The sequence below is a fragment of the Chelonia mydas genome, chromosome 2, assembly GCF_015237465.2.
Source record: "Chelonia mydas isolate rCheMyd1 chromosome 2, rCheMyd1.pri.v2, whole genome shotgun sequence".
In the NCBI taxonomy this organism is placed as follows: Eukaryota; Metazoa; Chordata; order Testudines; family Cheloniidae; genus Chelonia; species Chelonia mydas.
The window spans coordinates 189,735,482-189,754,448 of record NC_057850.1 but is presented as its reverse complement, the minus strand read 5'-3'; the positions used below and the strand labels follow the sequence as shown (position 1 = coordinate 189,754,448).

General features: G+C 40.6%; 1 protein-coding gene across 3 annotated transcripts in view; it reads left to right on the top strand.

Moving 5' to 3' along the window:
- Positions 1 to 18,967, top strand: part of RBMS3 (RNA binding motif single stranded interacting protein 3) — a 755,157-nt gene that overhangs the window by 417,761 nt on the left and 318,429 nt on the right. For all 3 annotated transcript variants that reach the window (XM_043540891.1, XM_043540894.1, XM_043540892.1), the window contains one exon: positions 9,357 to 9,448. In XM_043540891.1, coding sequence (XP_043396826.1) covers positions 9,357 to 9,448 — 92 coding nt within the window. The remainder of the gene's footprint in view (positions 1 to 9,356; positions 9,449 to 18,967) is intronic.

The following is an 18,967-nucleotide window of genomic DNA, read 5'->3' as shown; positions in this document are numbered from 1 at the left end:
GCCTTAGTTATTTTACTCTTGCCTCATAAATAAATACTATATAGGTGTGTCCCGGAGCGTGGCTTCTGTCCTGCTTTCTTCCCCACAAAACCTGCACGGATTCCAGTGGTTGTGCCTGCACCATAGCCCTTTATTTTAAGTTCCTTCCAGTATTTCCTCAACAATCCCCATGCAACAATCTGTTTACAGCACCAACAGCATTTTTCGGCCCTCTCCCCAGGACCTGAGGGGAACAGAGGCCTGCTTCCCTTGATGTCTCTGTGCAACTGGGGTCACCCAGCCCTAGACCCCTTTCTCACGTTGTTGGAACTTCCTTCTTGCCTTCCTATCCGCTTTGGGCTGATGGGCTAATTGGCTCCTTATCCCAGCCAGCCAGCCTGATTGTCTAATTACCTCTGTCAGCTTTCTACAGGGGGAACTAATCAACATCTGAGTGATCAGAGTGAAGGCTCACCTGCTCATCCTCTGCACTCTGTCACAGGGCCCTCATCACTTCTGTTGCTTTTTTTCAGAATTCCCTCCTGTCTGTCAGTCTTTCTTGTACAGATGCCAGTTACCCTGTATAGACTTTGAGGAGTGGCCTAGTGCCATATAACCTCCGTGATCCATTGATTGGTGATTGGTTTTTATTCCTACCGTATTTGATTAAAAGCTCATTTCAGCTATGATGTCCACTATCACTCCTGCTCTCTTTTTTAGGATTATTTATTTTCTAATGTCTGCTCCCATGAAATATTCATTTTTGGATTATTATTTTTCAAATTTATTCTTCTGAAACTTTTTGGATGAATCTCATTTTCTTACTTTCTTTCCCATATACCTAAATTCTATGGGTCTATTTGTATTGTTCCATTACACTTGCTGGATTTTCAAAATGTTCCAGTTTAGCAACATTTTTAAATATGAGGTAAGACATTGAGAAGCTCTGTGCCTATTTTGTGCATGCAGTAATCACAACTGTGTGCATTAATTAGGTAAAGCAAATGTTCAGTTGTAAAACTAACTAGCCATTTGCATTCATATATACCCAACTTACTTCACAGTAACTGAATGCAGAAATTAGGCATTCAATTGTAGGAATATTTTTGCACACACATTTGTAAAAATCTGGCTCCTAGTTGCTTCCAGTTTTACTTTTCTCTAGTTCTGTTATTATAAAAGAGTTGAAGAGAATGAAAGATGTAAAAAAGGGCTGAACCATGATCAAAGTGACAGGTATGTTCCATATTTCCATATCAAGCTAAAGCAAACAAAAATTTCAGCTGCACGTTGCATACTATCAATGTAGGTGTATCTCTTGGGAGCTATCTTTAATGAAAGGACAATGTTTACTCTTGATTCTCTTTGCTGCATTTGAGATTCTCCCTTTGCAATTATTTTCTTCTGACTATACATTAGCTTCTTTAATTAAAATGTGATGATTCACCACTTTCTAATAACCAGGAACTTTTTTAAAAGGCAGAGATTTTTAATAATTTAGAGTATTTTAAAATTGCTGTCTTTGTGGTATCCAAGCTATTTTTGTGGCTCTAGTCTTGTGTGAACAATGCAAAAACTCTGCTTTAAGTAATTTTGTGTTCAAGGGCAAATCAACCTCTTTGCTTGCTAACTCTAATTTTCCAAGGGTTATAAGATTTTAATTTGATTCTTTATCCAGTGTGCATAAAACAGTCACTGAAATTTGCATAGTAAATTATTGGATAATCACTTTTTATGTAGCCTACCTGCTTGTTGAAATGAACATTACCTTTTAAGTGACACTCTAGCTAAACGCAGGGCAAAAGCAAATTTAACAACTAAACAGATGGATTCAGTCCTCATGGAACAGAAATGGTTGCATGTAAATGGGAAAGGGAAATGGCTTACTGAGGCTGTTATCTATTTGCCTGTCTATGCATAAAAGATTTTGCATGTGTGTGTATATACATGTTTGTGGGTGTGCATGTAGCACATCAAGGCATATAAACATAAACACTAAACTTGTGCAAATCATTGCTTTACTGGTTGAACTGAAAAAAACCCACAAAATAAAAAATTTGGATAGACCTGAAATTAAATCTTTTGGTTTTCTTGGACAAACAAACAACAACAAAAAAACCCCAGGAAAATCATTCCAGGTCTAGTCCAGGCATTTTAAACAGTTTTTTACTTAAAAGCTACAAAAATTTGGAGATGCCTTTCGTGAAACCACCATAGGAGGACTTAGTGGTGCAGTCCCTCTTCTATAGTCCGTGGTTAGAATACTCACTTACCTGGGATGTGGGAGACCCAGGTTCACAAGTCACCACTCTGCCTGATTTGGAGCAGGGATTTTAATGTAGGTCTCCCACGTTGCAGGTGAGCATGCCAACCTTTGGACGAGAGAGTAATTTGTGTTGAGTCTCTCTCGGTCTCTCTTGCTGAAGCTGCTCCGCTGTGTGTAAATAGTCATTGGGCCAGAGAGAGTGTGTGAGAATGAGAGGATTCACATTAGAGGGGGGGGACACCTGGGTTCCAATCTCTGCTCCAGCGGCTAGTGGAGCCATTTCACAAGGAAAGATTGAAAGAGACGCACCTAGATTACCTAACAGTCTGGTGTTTGGGGCACTCACCTGCAATGTGGGAGACCTAAGTTAAAATCCCTGTTCCAAATCAGGCAGAGTGGAGACTTATGAACCTGGGCCTCCCACATCTCAGGTGAGTGTTCTAACCATGGGGCTATGTGTAGAAGGAGGGAGACACCAGCACCAACTCCACCTTCTCATCCTCCTGGTTTTGTGAATGGCATCTAAGTCACCTTGTGAATCTAGCCCACCACCTAGATTTTGGGGGTATGAAACTATTTGGGGAATCCATGTGAAATTCACAAATACTTTTGGTTGACCCAAAACTGCATTTTTCGTTGAATAAACTATTTGAATTTTTTTTTACAGCTGTAATGTATACATATGTGATGGTGATATATACAGCCACATGATAAGTTACAGATCCATGTGTAAAATACGTTTTAGAACATGGCTTCCCAATTTTTTATGCAGCTTTGACTCCTCCCCTTCCCCATGCCTGTGTCCCCATTCATCATGTCACATACCCCTGTACTGGGAGAGCGTTTCACTTTCCAAACCTTCAAGCAACTTCAAAAAGTCATTTAAGGAAAAAAATCAATCTGTCAGAGATCTGTTCTTCTTTCCCCCAAATATAGAAGTTTCATCTCAAAATTACACCTACTGAAGGCCCAAGATGAGCAATGTATTCAGTCATGTCAATTCTAGGTTTAAGGTATGATATTTCACAATTCTAGAGGGCCAGAAACAGAATTTTTAAGCTTGATCCCATTGAAAATCCAATATTTTATGCTTTCTAATGGGAACTAGTAGATATAAAACTGCCATGCTTCTCCAGTCTGCTATCTTGAGTCTTTCCAAATACTAATATGGGGGAATTGTCATAGTTTCACATAAAAGAATTTGTGTTTACCTTTTCTTTAAAAACAAAAAATGCCTAGAAATTTCAAATAGAAACAACTATGTTAAAAGAATGTTATTAAGGTTGCAAAGCCAAGCACTTAAAAGTTAGGAAATCTAGAATTACTATCACCCTTTCATTTTACCTTTTTTCTGCCCTCTTGTGCATATTCATTACGATACAGTTTTTAAGTAAATAATATTTTTATAGATCCCCTGCCTCGTTCAGTGCAAAGGATGTATAGACCAGGGGGCAGAACGACAATTATGTGGGCAACTATAAAACTGTCATTGCCTAACTTTGCAACCTAAATCACATTTTTTTTTCCATGTCAGGGTTTTGTGGGAGTTTTGGCATTGACTTCAGTGAGGCCAGGATTTCAGCCATGAATGTAAAGGGTGGAAAGTCAGGAAATGAAATGAAAGAGTTAAGTTTTTTCATAGTAACCTTAGTACAGACATTTTGCACATCTTCTATTTTATGGAGTACACGGAACAACAAATATTAGTAGTCAGGTACACAGTTTTAATTTCCATTACACAGGTGCAATATGGATGAATTAGCATTATTTTGAGAACCTTCGCTTGGTCATTTCCTTAGTTTTTAAGCTTTCAATTTGTGACTTTAATGTTACATTGACGTACGGTTTTGTATTTTTGTTTTGTTTGTTAACCCGCCCCCCCCTTTGATTTTATTAATGATTTTTGAAAAAAACATAAAAGAAAAATCCAGACCTATTAGGCTTGAAGAGCTTATAACTTTCGTGGAAAACAGGCTCCCTTCTGCAGAAACACAGTAAAATTGTAGCTAGCCCTTAAGCGGGAGGGAGTAAGGAGCACCTCCCCTTTGCCTGACCTACACAAGGCCTGTCCTGAATTGTAGCCTGTTCTGTTCCTGAGAGCATCTCACTGAAAAAGGTAGTGGGAGGGGCCAGTGCTACATCCCCATGTATGCAGCAGACATGAGCATTCAAATTGGGAAGAGAAAACTGCACGTTTTAAAGGTCTGTGGTGCATTATTCTTCTACCCCTTGAAGTAGAAATCTCCCTGATGCTCCCTCTGCAGCAGTGCAGCTCTGTATCTGTTTCTTTGCAAAATGAAACACTTGTCCTGTGGCCTCTTTGTCTAGGCCATTCGACTCTTCCTCCCCCAGCAGGGGATTGGCTAAATACTATAGTTTATCCCAGGGATTTCAAACCGATTCTGAGTCTGCAACGCAACCTGCCCATGAAGAAATGCTTCCGTGCTGAAAAACTATTACATAGGCCTTTGCTGTGATACGTATTTGGGAACTGATCCTGTAGCGTGCTCACCATTCTCTACTCTCATTGGGCCCTTAGAACTACAATTAGTAACATAGCTCCCAGCATTAGCAAAAATACTACTATAACACACCAAACAGAGATTTTTAAATGCAAGTGTAACACCAACAGACCCTGGTCGTAGGTGGGCGGGATCGAATCTGGGGCCTCTGGAGTTCCGTGTATGAGCCTCTACCACATGAGCTGAAAGTCAACTGCCTGTTAGCTAAGGCTGTAGAGCAGACTCATTTTATGTCTCTCGCTTTAAGTGGTCTTGGTGCCACTAGATGGGACAGAGCACCACACCCAGAAGGTGTATGGGTTACACAAGTAGGTCTACTCTCATAGCAGTATATGTGCAAAAATCCCAAGAGACTTAATGGGAACTGTATTTGTGCACCAATGTGAGAATACTTGTATTTGGTTTCCACTTGTGAGTTAATTGTGGGTAGTCTCTTGTAATATTTAGAGTTATGTCTAGCTACCTGATTTGTGGGTGCAATCCATAGTTTGACGTACAAGAGATATAAAATATACCTGCAATGTTTTAAAAGCACAAGGTATTTGTAGGCACAAAATGTAGCCCATTTCCTAAAACCAGAACCTAAATATTAATGGTGCAGTATTTGAAGAGGTTGTTATTTAGAAATGGTTTTGGAAACAGCAATTGAAAATCCCCAGGCATCCCATCTGTGTTTAAAGCAACAATAATAACAAAACTTTAAATTAGCATAGGAGATTTAAGGCATTTCAGGAAAACATTGATTAAATCTGCCAATGAAATGAATGTGTTTGGCGAGTGACCTAATTAGTGTATATTTGGTTCTTTTTCACTGCACTGCTTACCACTAATTGCTGTTCTGGTGGTCTTCTTCTGACAAGTAAGAAAAACAAGGATGAGGGATTTGTTGAGGAAACAGTGACATTCACTTTTAATTCATTTGAACCTGCTGCCAAGCTTAATTATGGAACTGAAAAACTGAGACCAGGAGATCCCCAGCTGTTTAGGTTATAGGAGACATAGATGTTAAGTGTCTGCCTGTGTGTTCAGGTAGCGCTTACTGAAGCAACCCATAAACTTATGCTTGCTGATGCTTAGCTGTTTCGTCCCCCCATAGGTACAGGCTCACCATTTGTATTCCTTAAACTTAATTATTTCGCTTTGATGGCATCAAGCCAAATAAAATTACAGTCGTTTTATTTCTCAGAGGAAAGGATTGGCAATGATTATGGATAGTCTCGTCTTGTTGTTTGTGATTGCATTTACGTGCTAGTAGTATGTGTCAGTCTATAAAACCAGGAGCCCACCACTTTAGTTCTAGTGTTGGAGGGCCAAAATCACCTTGGTGTAACTACACTGAAGTCAAAGGACTTACAGGGATGAATTTGGTCCTTCGCCTTTAAGGGAACTTTTCAGTAGGTGGTTTGTTTTTTAATTTAGAGTATGTTAAAAACAAAAAGGAATGAGATTTAAAAAAATCAGTGACAATAGATTTGCTGTGTTTGTTGTGTGGTTGTTTCATATTTATATGACAGTAGTAGCTAGGAGTCCTAATTAATCATTGGAGCCCCATTTTACTAGGTGCTGAATAACACAGGAAATAAATAGAGAGCTGGCAGTCCAAGTTTATGGCTAGGAGCAAAAAGGTAAAGAATGGAATGTGAGGGTAGGAGAGGAAGGGTGTTTCTTTAAGATATAGACAGTCACTTTACTTTTTTCCTGCATGACACTAGAAAATGAAACTCTGGTTACATTTATAAATAAAAGTGAAATAGACCAGCATAGTAACTGAGGCCTGGTCTACACCTAAAATGCACACCCTGAGAGATGTAGTTAGGCCAACCTAAGCCCCAGTGTAGACACCACTAAGGTCAATATCCATCGATATAGCTACTGCCTCTTGAGGGAGTTGATTTACTACAGTGATTGAAAAACCCCTTCTGTCACTGCAGCAAATGTCTATTCTACGGCGCTCCAGCGGCAAAGCTGCAGCACTGTAGCTGGGCTGCTGTAGTGCTTGTAATGTAGACATACCCTACATTTTAACAGCCAACATAAGTGGTGAGAAGGACATTAATATGTCTGCCGTTATGCTGCATAGTATTGCAAACTCTTGTAAGGATGGTTGAATGCTGAAGCAGCCTGGGAATATGGCTAGTAGGTGCTCTTTGGGTTGCTTTCCAGCCTTGCAGTGATTTTGCCCTGATGTTCTGTGTGGGGTGGAGGAATTTTGAGAGGTGAAGATAAGAAGAAGATTTGGAATGAGAATTAACTGGAGGGAAGGAACAATAACAACTTCACAATTATACTAACATCATTAATGAAAGTATATGTAATGAACAACTGGCTCTGGCCAAAGGTATACGTTTTTGCCTCATTGACTTTAATGGGAGGATATAGTTCTATAACCACTCTCAGGTATTTTGTGGCCATTAGAATAAGTGTATAGAAGCTCTGTTCACACAATTAAACCTAGTGGACTGACTTCAATCTTTATTTATTGATTGACTACATTACATATACCTGCTATCTGTAGTGTGTTCTGTCAAAACATCCCAAACCTAGAGATGCTAATATAAATTTACTGGTAGAACTAAATCATATACACACACACTTTTCTATATAACATTGTGCAGAAAGTCTTATTAAAAATCACTTACCTTGCACGTATGAATCCTGCAATATAAACCTACTGTAAATCTCCAGTTCTGCCAATGCCATGCCCAGTTTTTACAGTGTCAACATCTAAAAGATAGTTTTAGTATTTCCCCCCTGCACAAAGACATGAACATATTGAGATAGAGAGCAAGATGCAATCTTCTAGCAATAACAAGTACTCCACCTCCTAAAAATAGGTTGGTTCCCATACTCATTCCAGGCCATCCCAATACCCAAACTGTCTAAGCGTTCATGGTGGTATCTGGCTTCCTGGTGGGCTTCAGGGTCTATTGGCAGCTTTAGAGTCAAGTGAGGGTGACTTGTATTGTGAGACTGTGAAGTTACATCTGTTCTTGTCTCCTCCCAGGAACCATTCTCCTTTTCCTCTCCTTGACTTTGAGTATGTGCACTTGTATCACCCCATGAACAAAGGCTTTGTGGAAATCCAAGGAAGACCCCTGTGTCTTCATGTAGCAGGCTTTCTTAGTGAGTTAGTAATACAAACTCCACAGCTACTTTGCAGAGCATTTTTGAGAGCACTGTGAAGCGTGCTGCTGTGTGTAACAAGTTCATTGCAGCATAACACGCTGAGTGAGAGGGAAGAGGAACCCGAGGGGAGAAAATTAAATAGTTAATTAAAAACAAAAACAAAAGTGATTCTTTGCACTTCTTCATGGCGGTGCTGTGGAGCATACTGTCACAATGCACAGCTGGTCCAAAAGGTTCCCTAGATGTGTACTGATGTTCTAAATCAAAAAGAAAAAGTACAAAGATTAGGAAAAAAAACAGAACAGAGAGATTCAGGAATGGAGGACGTTATTAAAACAATGCCTCAAAATCCTTCTTTAGTTTCTTAGTATATATATTTTTAGTAACTATCTTGGGTGTTTTTGTTTCATTTTAAAGCTTAAAACTTGGCAAATAAGATTTTAGCCTGGGAGAAACTTTGGGTGATAGGTTCTTTTTACTTGGACTAACCATTGCCTGTAGTGAGGTATGCACATCAAAAGAGTCTTCAGGCCCTTTGGGTGGTGAGGTGTTCACAGTCCTTTTGGAGGACTGGGCTGGAGAAAGGGTCACACATTAACAGGGTAAAGGCTGACCCAAAAGAAATAAAAAAAACCTGATACAGCAGGAAAGCAACGTATTTGTGCTGCCTACTGTATTGTGCTTATTTACCTGGTAAATGGAGATGATGGCAGAGGAGCCGTTATGCTATTAACATGCTAGTGCTAATATTATTAACGTTTACAGGCAATTCGGTTTCAGCCTGCAGGGAGGTGAGCTATGGTTGCAGACTCTCTCCAAGAAGCATATATCTGTGTTGTAACCTCTTAGCAAGATGTGGGCTGGAATATTTTCAAAGGACTCTAAGGGAGTTAGGAGCCATGGGGCAGATTTTTAAAGGTATTGGGAGCTTTTGTAAATCTCCCAAGGCACCTATATGCACCTCTAGGCACGTCAATATCCAAATGTAAAAGTCTGTAATTCACTAGGAGTTGGATGCTTAACACTCTCATGTTTCTTTGAAAATCCCAGCCCTGGTCACCAAAGAAGAAAGGATTGCCAGGGGGACGGGGAGCGGGGGCAGAGGGAAGCGAGGGAAGGGTAATAATAGGAAGTGTATTGTACAAACCATCTGACTAATTTGATAAACCAAACTATTGAAAATAACTGGGCTGTAAAGCAGCCATTTTAAAAGTGAAAGATTATCTCTCCATGTCTAGCCTCGCTGAACTGGGTGCTCAGAGAGCTCCCTGAAGCAGTCCTTGATAGAGAACTAGCCATTTCTTGAAGTACCATTGATTTAAGGGAAGTGAAGATGAAAGGAATACAGACGTGGCGGCTACTGAGTGTCAGGAGAGCAGTCGGTTAGAAGAACCTGAGAAGAGTTTGACAAAAAATGGGAGGTTGTTTATAGCTATTAACAAAGACTTCTGTATTTTTTTTAGGCTACGGTTTTGTAGATTTTGACAGTCCAGCAGCAGCACAGAAAGCGGTAGCATCTCTTAAAGCAAATGGCGTTCAGGCCCAGATGGCAAAGGTAAGAGCAAGTTTTTTGTTTCTACTTTCCTTCCCTGTGTTGTGATGGTGTTATTCCGTCTGTGTAGTGAAAATTCCGAAGGCTTGCTTTCTTTCTCTCTTTCTTTGTCTCTTTCTTTCTCATCTGGCAGGAATCTGGCTTATTTATTTCAATGCTTATTTGTCTCTTGGCCCCATTGGCTTATTTGTCTTTTGGCTCATTGGTGTTCTTGAGAACTGTGTTCTGTATGGAAGTTATTTTGTGATGTTCTATATAGTCTGTTGCATTCCCTTAAGAACTTTATAAGCAAACAGAGTTTGAGTTCTATAGCAATCAGGAAGATTCCTTAATCTGTGGTGCACTGGGTAATTGCCTATTAATGTGCCTTGGAATACTCTTCATTTAATAGCCTAGTGAGTCTGTTTGGAGGAGTGAAATGACTGAATTTAATGAAAGTTTGTTGCAGCTGTATTTCTTTAAAGAAGTCTGGCCACCTGGTTCAGTTCCATTGACATAATTTAATAATGATTGTATCTGGAGGTCACTGGATTATGTTTTTCAGAAGTTTTGTGAGATTCACATTAGAAATCTCCCAGCAATTTGCTTGCGTTAAGACCAAATTAGATGGGAACATGCAATTGGATGAAATACCGCCTTTGATGAATTGTCCTACATCAACATGAAGGGGGGTTGTTGCGGGGAATTTATGGTTTAGCCATTCTGTGTGTAATAATTTAGTAATAATAATAGTAAATGCACTAGTTTGTTAGTCCCCTCAATGCACCTAGCCGATTATTCCTACTCTTCCTTATTACTGCTGGTCCACCATTCCCGATTAGTTGTCTCATCTACCATGAAGGTGGCATAGGGCTTGCAGAATCCTAAAAAATTAATCTCCACCTGTAAATTTGAATATTCCCCTTAAGGAATTCTGGTGGATTAAAACTAGGGTTGCCATCTTTCTAATTGCAGGTAATCAGGCCCCCAGTCCTCCACCCATTGCCCTGCCTCTTCCGCAATGCCCCGCCCCTTCTCTGCCTCCTTCCTCAATGCCATGCCCCTACCCCACCCCCCTCGGTTGCTCCTCTGGCCCCCTACCTCTGTCACTTACTGGATTGTGTCCACCTCCCTCCCATCCCCACAGCTGGGCTTCCTCTGCTTCAGGGCTAGGACAGGAGCAGCTGGAGCCTCCCTGCAGGTAGGAGACGGCCCTGGCTGAGCAGGGGCTGGCGTGGGTTAATGACCCGGTACCTCTCCCCACCCCACAGTAATTGGACTTTTGGTGTCCAGTCAGTACATCTGACTGGGCACTGCCAAGTCCCCTTAATGACTGGACTTTCTGGTGAAAAAACAGGCACCTGGCAACTCTAAATGGCTCCTGGACACACAAGCTAAAAACTGGACTGTCTGGGTTAAAGCCAGATGCGTGGCTTAACCTTAAATTTCACCTATACACATTATTGCCAGGCGAGGGAAAAAAAAAAAAAGCTATTCTGTACATGGGGCTCATGTGCCTGCTGCTGAATTGTAAACCATTGTGCCTTAAAATAACTGTTGTAAGGTTCCTTGTTGTCCTCTTTACTAGAGCCCCACAATGCAAATTACACAGTTTTACTGGCTCTTAGGTTTTACTGACGTATTGTAATAAAAATATTTGCTTCAAAGAGGAAAAAATGGCAAAATGAGGCATCTGAATGCGTACTGCGGATCCTGGGATTTTATTTCCCTGATACACTATGTTTCCTTGTTAAAATATAGGAAATCTGAGACATTTGTTGACCTCTGAAAAAGAAACCAAAGGCAGGAGATATGTTCTGTGGTAAAGGTTGATCCTGAATAGCTGTTTCTGGGGGATAATCCATAATGTATATGTATCTGGTGATTTGAGGCAGTAGCAATCAAGTTGCATAACGAGGAGCAATAGCAGAATTCTTGTGCTGGAAAATAGCAAAGGGGGAAGCATTCTTAAAATGCAGATGCTCGTGTCAGTGCTGTACAATATTAAATTTCTTTAGACTATGTTGCAAAGCCAAGGGATTTGAGGTGGCAGCATTGCACCAAAGGCTGAGATTTGTACTCTGGAATATCTGTGGCTGGAGTGGTGTTTTTCTCTTTCCTGGTTTTGTGGAGACTGCTACATACCTTTTTGTGTGTATTGGGCTTATTGTATTTTTAATAGTTAGCCAAGGTGCCTAGAGTCCTGGAATAGGCTTTTTAAATATTTTGTGTAAGTCAAAGTAAATATACAGCGGAATGTTTCTCCCACTAGAAAAAATCAGCATATTTAGAAAACTGGGGTTCAAAGGAAAGTCAGCTGACTTCATACAAAATAGTACATCATACAATAGAACCTCAAAGTTACGAACACCAGAGTTACAAAATGACCAGCCAACCACACACCTCGTTTGGAACCAGAAGTACGGAATCAGGCAGCAGCAGAGACCAAAAAAAAAAAGGGCAAATACAGTACAGTACTGTGTTAAATGTAAATACTAAAAAAATGGAGGGAAAGTTTAAAAAAAAAAAGATCTGACGAGGTAGGGAAACTGTTTCTGTGCTTGTTTCAGTTAAATTAAGATGGTTAAAGTAGCATTTTTCTTCTGCATGGTAAAGTTGCGAAGCTGTGTTAAGTCAGTGTTCAGTTGTAAACTTTTGAAAGAACCACCGTAACATTTTGTTCAGAGTTCCGGACATTTCAGAGTTACGAACCACCTCCGTTCTCGAGGTGTTCGTAACTCTGAGGTTCCACTGTATTACTGAAAAATCAGCAGCCTGGGAAAGGAAGCCTGCCTGGAGAAGCATGTGAGGGCTTTCAGAGGTTGGAAGCCAATTTGCATGACAGACTGTGAAAGAGAATATTATCTCCCCATCTTTGGGACTGGAAGAAGTTGGAACAAAGATGTAAGAGAAGAATGTAACCTCCAGTAATGGAGACTGGAAGGCAGGAAGCCTGGCTTTGACCTTCATCGAACAGTGGACATTGACCCCCAAATGATACCAAAATAAATAAATAAAATGTCAAAGAAATTATCAAAATGTTTTGTGTGCGATATTTATTTATCCGTATGCCAAATGCAGTATAGAAGTGGGGTGAAACATGCCCGTATGTAGAGGGCCAGCACCTGGCTGCTCCACCACTTAGGTCCTATCTACTCCCTATTTTGAAGGCTTAAATGGGACTTAAGTAAGGAGTGCCTGTGCTGGCCCTCTATAGGGGTGAATTTCGCTCACAGTGAATAAACATCCATTGAAACTTCGAGTATCACACACATTATTTATCTCCTACTGGAGATAAATCTGACTCAGTGTCAAGACTGTGAAAGAAGTTCTCTATAGTTTTTCTGAGGGAAATCCAGAAAAATCTTATTTGGAAAACAAAATGCAGTTTCCTGGGGATTGAGTCATCTGTATCAGTTCAGTCAAATATGACAATTATTCATCCTATTGATGTATAAACAGAGCCACCTCCCTGGTTTTGACCATTAGTTTGCTATGACTTCTAGCATTTGGACGCCTCTTTGGCTGATTTTGTTTCACTGAAACATGTCAAACACTAATGAATTGATGTTCAGTGTTCTCTCACTATTGGAAAACGTGTTCTGTCAAGACTAACGCAGTAAGGCACCTTTTCTACATTATGTTTCTAATGAAGGAATTAATGTTGTTAAAGCTGTTTTTACTTCTAAGTTGTGTTCTCTCTTGGTAAAATCCACCCTATTGTAGAGGGGTCAGGCAGGGGCACTCTACACAGCCTCTGTGCTATGGAGGGGATTGCGCTAAGAAAGGGGCCAATATTGTATCCACTGGATTTCAGCTGGAAGCACAGTGCTGCAGTCCAGTGAAACATAGAAATCCTCCAAAGAGCATAGGATGGACTTCTTCTTTATCAAGGGTCCGGTCCGGAATATTAAGTACATTTGCCAAATAAACATCTTTTACTAATGCTGCTACACCTAGTACAATGATGTAGTTTTTTTATACTTAACTGGAGAGGTATTTTTTCTCCTCTGTTTTCCTTTATGTACATTTTGTACATTTAAAAAAATGCATGTTTGCTCTCAGTGCATACTGTAACGGGTTTGGTCACAGACACACCCTTGGGACTGTCACCTGATGTGCTGAGATTAACTCTGAGCCTGTTTTCCCTGCCAACTTGGGACTCCAGAACCCTGTCTTGTTGAGCCAGACATGCTAGCCTGCTGCAACACAGACCCAGGGTCTGGGCCATGCCCCCAAAGCTGCAGGCTTTAAGTGAAAACAGCTCTGCAGGTTTCCTGCCTCCAGCACCCAGACACCCAGCTCCGAATGGGATCCAAACCCCAAATAAATCCGTTTTACTCTGTATAAAGCTTATAAACTCATAAATTGTCTGCCCTCTATAACACTGATAAAGAGATATGCACAGCTGTTTGCTCCCCCAGGTATTAATCACTTATTCTGGGTCCATTAATAAACAAAAGTGATTTTATTAAGTATAAAAAGTAGGATTTAAGTGGTTTCAAGTAATAGCAGACAGAACAAAGTAAGTCACCAAAGCAAAATAAAGCAAAAACACGCAAGTCTAAGCCTAATATATTAAGAAACAGATTACAGGTAATATCTCACCCTCAGAGATGTTCTAATAAGCTTCTTTCACAGACTAGACTCCTTTCTAGTCTGGGCCCAATCATTTCCCCGGTACGGTCCTTGTTAGTTCTAGCAGACATCTTAGATGGAAAGCAGGAGCTTTGTCATGACTGGCAGCCCTCTCTGTCCTGCTGCACCCCCTTTTATAGCTTTGGCACACGGCGGGAATCTTTTGTGTTTCTAGGTTCCCACCCCTCCTTCTAAATGGAAAAATACCATTTGTAAGATCGATTTCATTATCAGATGACATGGTCACATGTCCCTGTGAGACCTCATTCCGCATTACCCACGGGCTGGCCCACACATACACAGGAAGGCTTGTAGGAAAATAAACCATTTACAACCAATTGTCCTAGTCAGTGGGAGCCATCAAGATTCTAAACCACCATTAATGGTCCACATTTTGCATAATTACACTAGGACCTCAGAGTTATACTTCATATTTCTAGCTTCAGATACAAGCATGGTACATGCATACAAATAGGATGAACAAACTGAGTAGATGATAAGCTTTGTAATGATACCTTACAAGAGACCTTTTGCATAAAGCATATTTCAGTTACATCATATTCACATTCATAAGCATATTTTCAGAAAGCATATGAAGTGCAACATCACACATAAATATCAGCAAATATACAGAAGTTGAAGAAATGCTTAGAGAGTGGCCTATGTGCCTGGAACATATAAAACCAAGGAACATGCTATGAGAAGTCTAATGAAATGATTCTCAAACTGAAATCATGATTGAGAATCCAATACCGTATAGGAACCTACATTCTGTTCATTTCTTCTGAAGCACCTGACATTGGCCACTGTCGGAAGACCGGACCGTGGGCTAGATGGACCATTGGTCTGACTCAGCATGGCTTTTCTTATGTACACAGACAGATGCTTATACATGCATAGAGTTGGTGGAATTCCATTGCAGTTGTAAGAGAGGATTGGCACCTGGATCTATACCTACACCAAAAATCAGCCAAAGGGATAACTCTCTTTGGAATTAGCAAAGTTTTAAAATATTGTTTTTTGAGAGATTCAATCTGCCTCTCTCTGTAGGATAGGATGATTATTACCACTACAAGAAATCTAATAATCATGTTTAATCTAATAAAGTAAACTAGCCATTAATTCGCACATCAGTAACAGTGCTAAATAGACCTCTCCATCTGCATGGCAGGCAGAGATGTCAAGAAACTTTCATAGTGCGACAGGGAAATTTCAAAAGATGAGAGGACTTACCTCCATGATATCACTCCCTTCCCATAATTCTGTAGAAGCTGGAGATGTTGAGGCCAGGGTATTACCACTGTCGGCACTGCGAGAGATGTAGGAGCTTGGCTTGTCCAACTGGAGGGCACCATGTAGAGACGAGAGACTGCGTGGAGATTCAGAGCCTTGGCAGATCTGTTGCTTTCAGAGATTGACCAAACTCCTCTCCCAAGGGACCAGCAAAAATGAAACTCTGCAAAGAAAATCTTACAGAATTTCCATGTTTTGTGGGGGTTACAGTATGTGTTCCTGGTCCGGATGTGAATCAGACACCAATTAAGTCTATTAACTGACTTCCTTCCTATAGCTCTCTTCTTCTTTTGTGAATTCATCTTTCTGTCATTTCTCTTTCTAATCTGACATGCACCTGCTCTGAAGCAGTATTATCTCTGTGCACTATGTGCTGTGATATATATATACTCACCTCTACATTTGTACATAGCTAAAGCTTTTTAATTCTCTGTTTTATTGTGTAAAAAGTTTAATAGACCTATTATACCTTTGTTTCTTTTTAAATGTAGCATAGCACATGAATGGACCATCTGATATTCAGAATCCAACAAGTGGTTGCTTCATTTTATTATGTTTCAGAGTAACAGCCATGTTAGTCTGTATTCGCAAAAAGAAAAGGAGTACTTGTGGCATCTTAGAGACTAACCAATTTATTTGAGCATAAGCTTTTGTGAGCTACAGCTCACTTCATGTGGAAAGTATAGAAGATCTTTTTATACACACAAAGCATGAAAAAATGGGTGTTTACCACTACAAAAGGTTTTCTCTCCCCCCACCCCACTCTCCTGCTGGTAATAGCTTATCTAAAGTGATCACTCTCCTTACAATGTGTATGATAATCAAGGTGGGCCATTTCCAGCACAAATCCAGGGTTTAACAAGAACGTCTGAGGAAGGGGGGTGGGAGGAATTCCACCATGATTTCAACAATTTCCATCCCACCATCAACCTCAGCCTGGTCCAGTCCACACAAGAGATCCACTTCCTGGACACTACAGTGCTAATAAACGATGGTCACATAAACACCACCCTATATCGGAAACCTACTGACCGCTATTCCTACCTACATGCCTCCAGCTTTCACCCTGACCACACCACACGATCCGTTGTCTACAGCCAAGCTCTGAGATACCGCCACATTTGCTCCAACCCCTCAGACAGAGACAAACACCTACAAGATCTCTATCAAGCATTCTTACAACTACAATACCCACCTGCGGAAGTGAAGAAACAGATTGATAGAGCCAGAAGAGTTCCCAGAAGTCACCTACTACAGGATAGGCCTAACAAAGAAAATAACAGAACGCCACTAGCCGTCACCTTCAGCCCCCAACTAAAACCCCTCCAACGCATTATTAAGGATCTACAACCTATCCTGAAGGATGACCCAACACTCTCACAGATCTTGGGAGACAGGCCAGTCCTTGCCTACAGACAGCCCCCCAACCTGAAGCAAATACTCACCAGCAACCACATATCACGCAACAGAACCACTAACCCAGGAACCTATCGTTGCAACAAAGCCCGTTGCCAACTGTGCCCACATATCTATTCAGGGGACACCATCACAGGGCCTAATAACATCAGCCACAATATCAGAGGCTCGTTCACCTGCACATCCACCACTGTGATATATGCCATCATGTGCCAGCAATGCCCCTCTGCCATGTACATTGGTCAAAGTGGACAGTCTCTACGTAAAAGAATAAATGGACACAAATCAGATGTCAAGAATTATAACATTCATAAACCAGTCGGAGAACACTTCAATCTCTCTGGTCACAGACATGAAAGTTGCGATATTACAACAAAAAAACTTCAAAACCAGACTCCAGCGAGAGACTGTTGAATTGGAATTCATTTGCAAATTGGATACAATTAACTTAGGCTTGAATAGAGACTGGGAATGGCTAAGTCATTATGCAAGGTAATCTATTTCCCCTTGTTTTTTTCTACCCCCACACCCCCCTTCCTCAGACGTTCTTGTTAAACCCTGGATTTGTGCTGGAAATGGCCCACCTTGATTATCATACACATTGTAAGGAGAGTGATCACTTTAGATAAGCTATTACCAGCAGGAGAGTGGGGTGGGGGGAGAGAAAACCTTTTGTAGTGGTAAACACCCATTTTTTCATGCTTTGTGTGTATAAAAAGATCTTCTATACTTTCCACAGTATGCATCCGATGAAGTGAGCTGTAGCTTACGAAAGCTTATGCTCAAATAAATTGGTTAGTCTCTAAGGTGCCACAAGTACTCCTTTTCTTTCATTTTATTAATGATTGAAATTTCTAGCCAAACAAACTCCTGCATGTTGGTTCTCTTCATATTTGGAAAATATTTGAATATCAGCTATGTTGACTGTCAACTTTGCTTCTTTTTCCCGATATCAAAGCAGGATACTAGGACTTAAACTTCAATGTCAAGCTTGATTTTAATCCCATTCTTTAATTATCTGAAAAAAATTTCAAGCAACATCTTCTATAAAGTTAAATATTTGGATTGGCTCCTGCAAAATGATTTTCATCACTTACTGCTAGGGCACTAACCAGTCACTCTCTGAAAACTCCAGTGTGTTCAGCAACATGGAAATAGCTAGGAACTCTGTTGTAATGAAGTTGGCTGCATTCCACAGCATTTCATGAACAACTCCACACATCCATATTCGGGTTGGTTCTCCACCAGTTGCCAAAGAAGTTTCACACTACAGGATGCAAGTGTTCTGCAGTCAAGCAGTTCAATTTATCTTGCAAAAATGTTTACTATCTTACCCAGAACTTATGCACAGTATGTATCCAGCGCTGACCTGAATCAATAACAATTCCCAATTAAATTACAATGAAATATTATAGCTGCATTTCCTGCGAGAGGAAAGTGTGTGGTTCAGATTTATAAATTGAAGGGCTTGGGCTCTCCCTCCCGTTTGCTGCTTGCTTTCTCATACTGACTCAACCAGGGCACAGGGTTCTTCAGCAACCATGAGCCCTGCTGTGGTGTATTACCATTCAGTTGTTAGTACTCCCAGAGATTCAATCCTTTATCCTCTTCCCCATTTCCTTGTGTCCTGGGTTCGCATTAAACTGACCTTTCCTAGGCTAATGAGAAATCATAGCACCGATTCTTCTCCAAGACAGACACCACAGCCGGACTTAAGGACTGCTATTGAACTTTTTTTTCCATTCATTATTTCAGAGGGAACTATTGAGGAGGATAAGGACATTGCAGGGAAGCAAAATGTTTTCTTTCTCTCTGCCTTCATTACAAAGGATGGTGGGGAGATACTGTACCTACCCCAAAACTTAATGTTTTCTCAAGCTGAGACGCTGTCAGAGGCTCAAATGAGGGAGATCCTGGTAACTTGCTGATATTTAAGGTAGCAATTTGTTCCAGAATCAGATGAGTTACCTACATTTCCTCTAGGAAATTAAGAATGAAGTAGTTGAGCCACCTTATTAAAAGCACCTGCTGTAATAGATATGGGACAACAGGGATACTGGATTACAGCAGAAGGATGACTGGTCTAGTCTGGAATGTTTTAGGTTCTTATCTGAGAGCTGTTGAGTAGCCAGTGTGAAATGAATTTGTGATCTTGTTCCTGTTCAGGGAGGAACCAGCAATCTCAGTAAACATTAA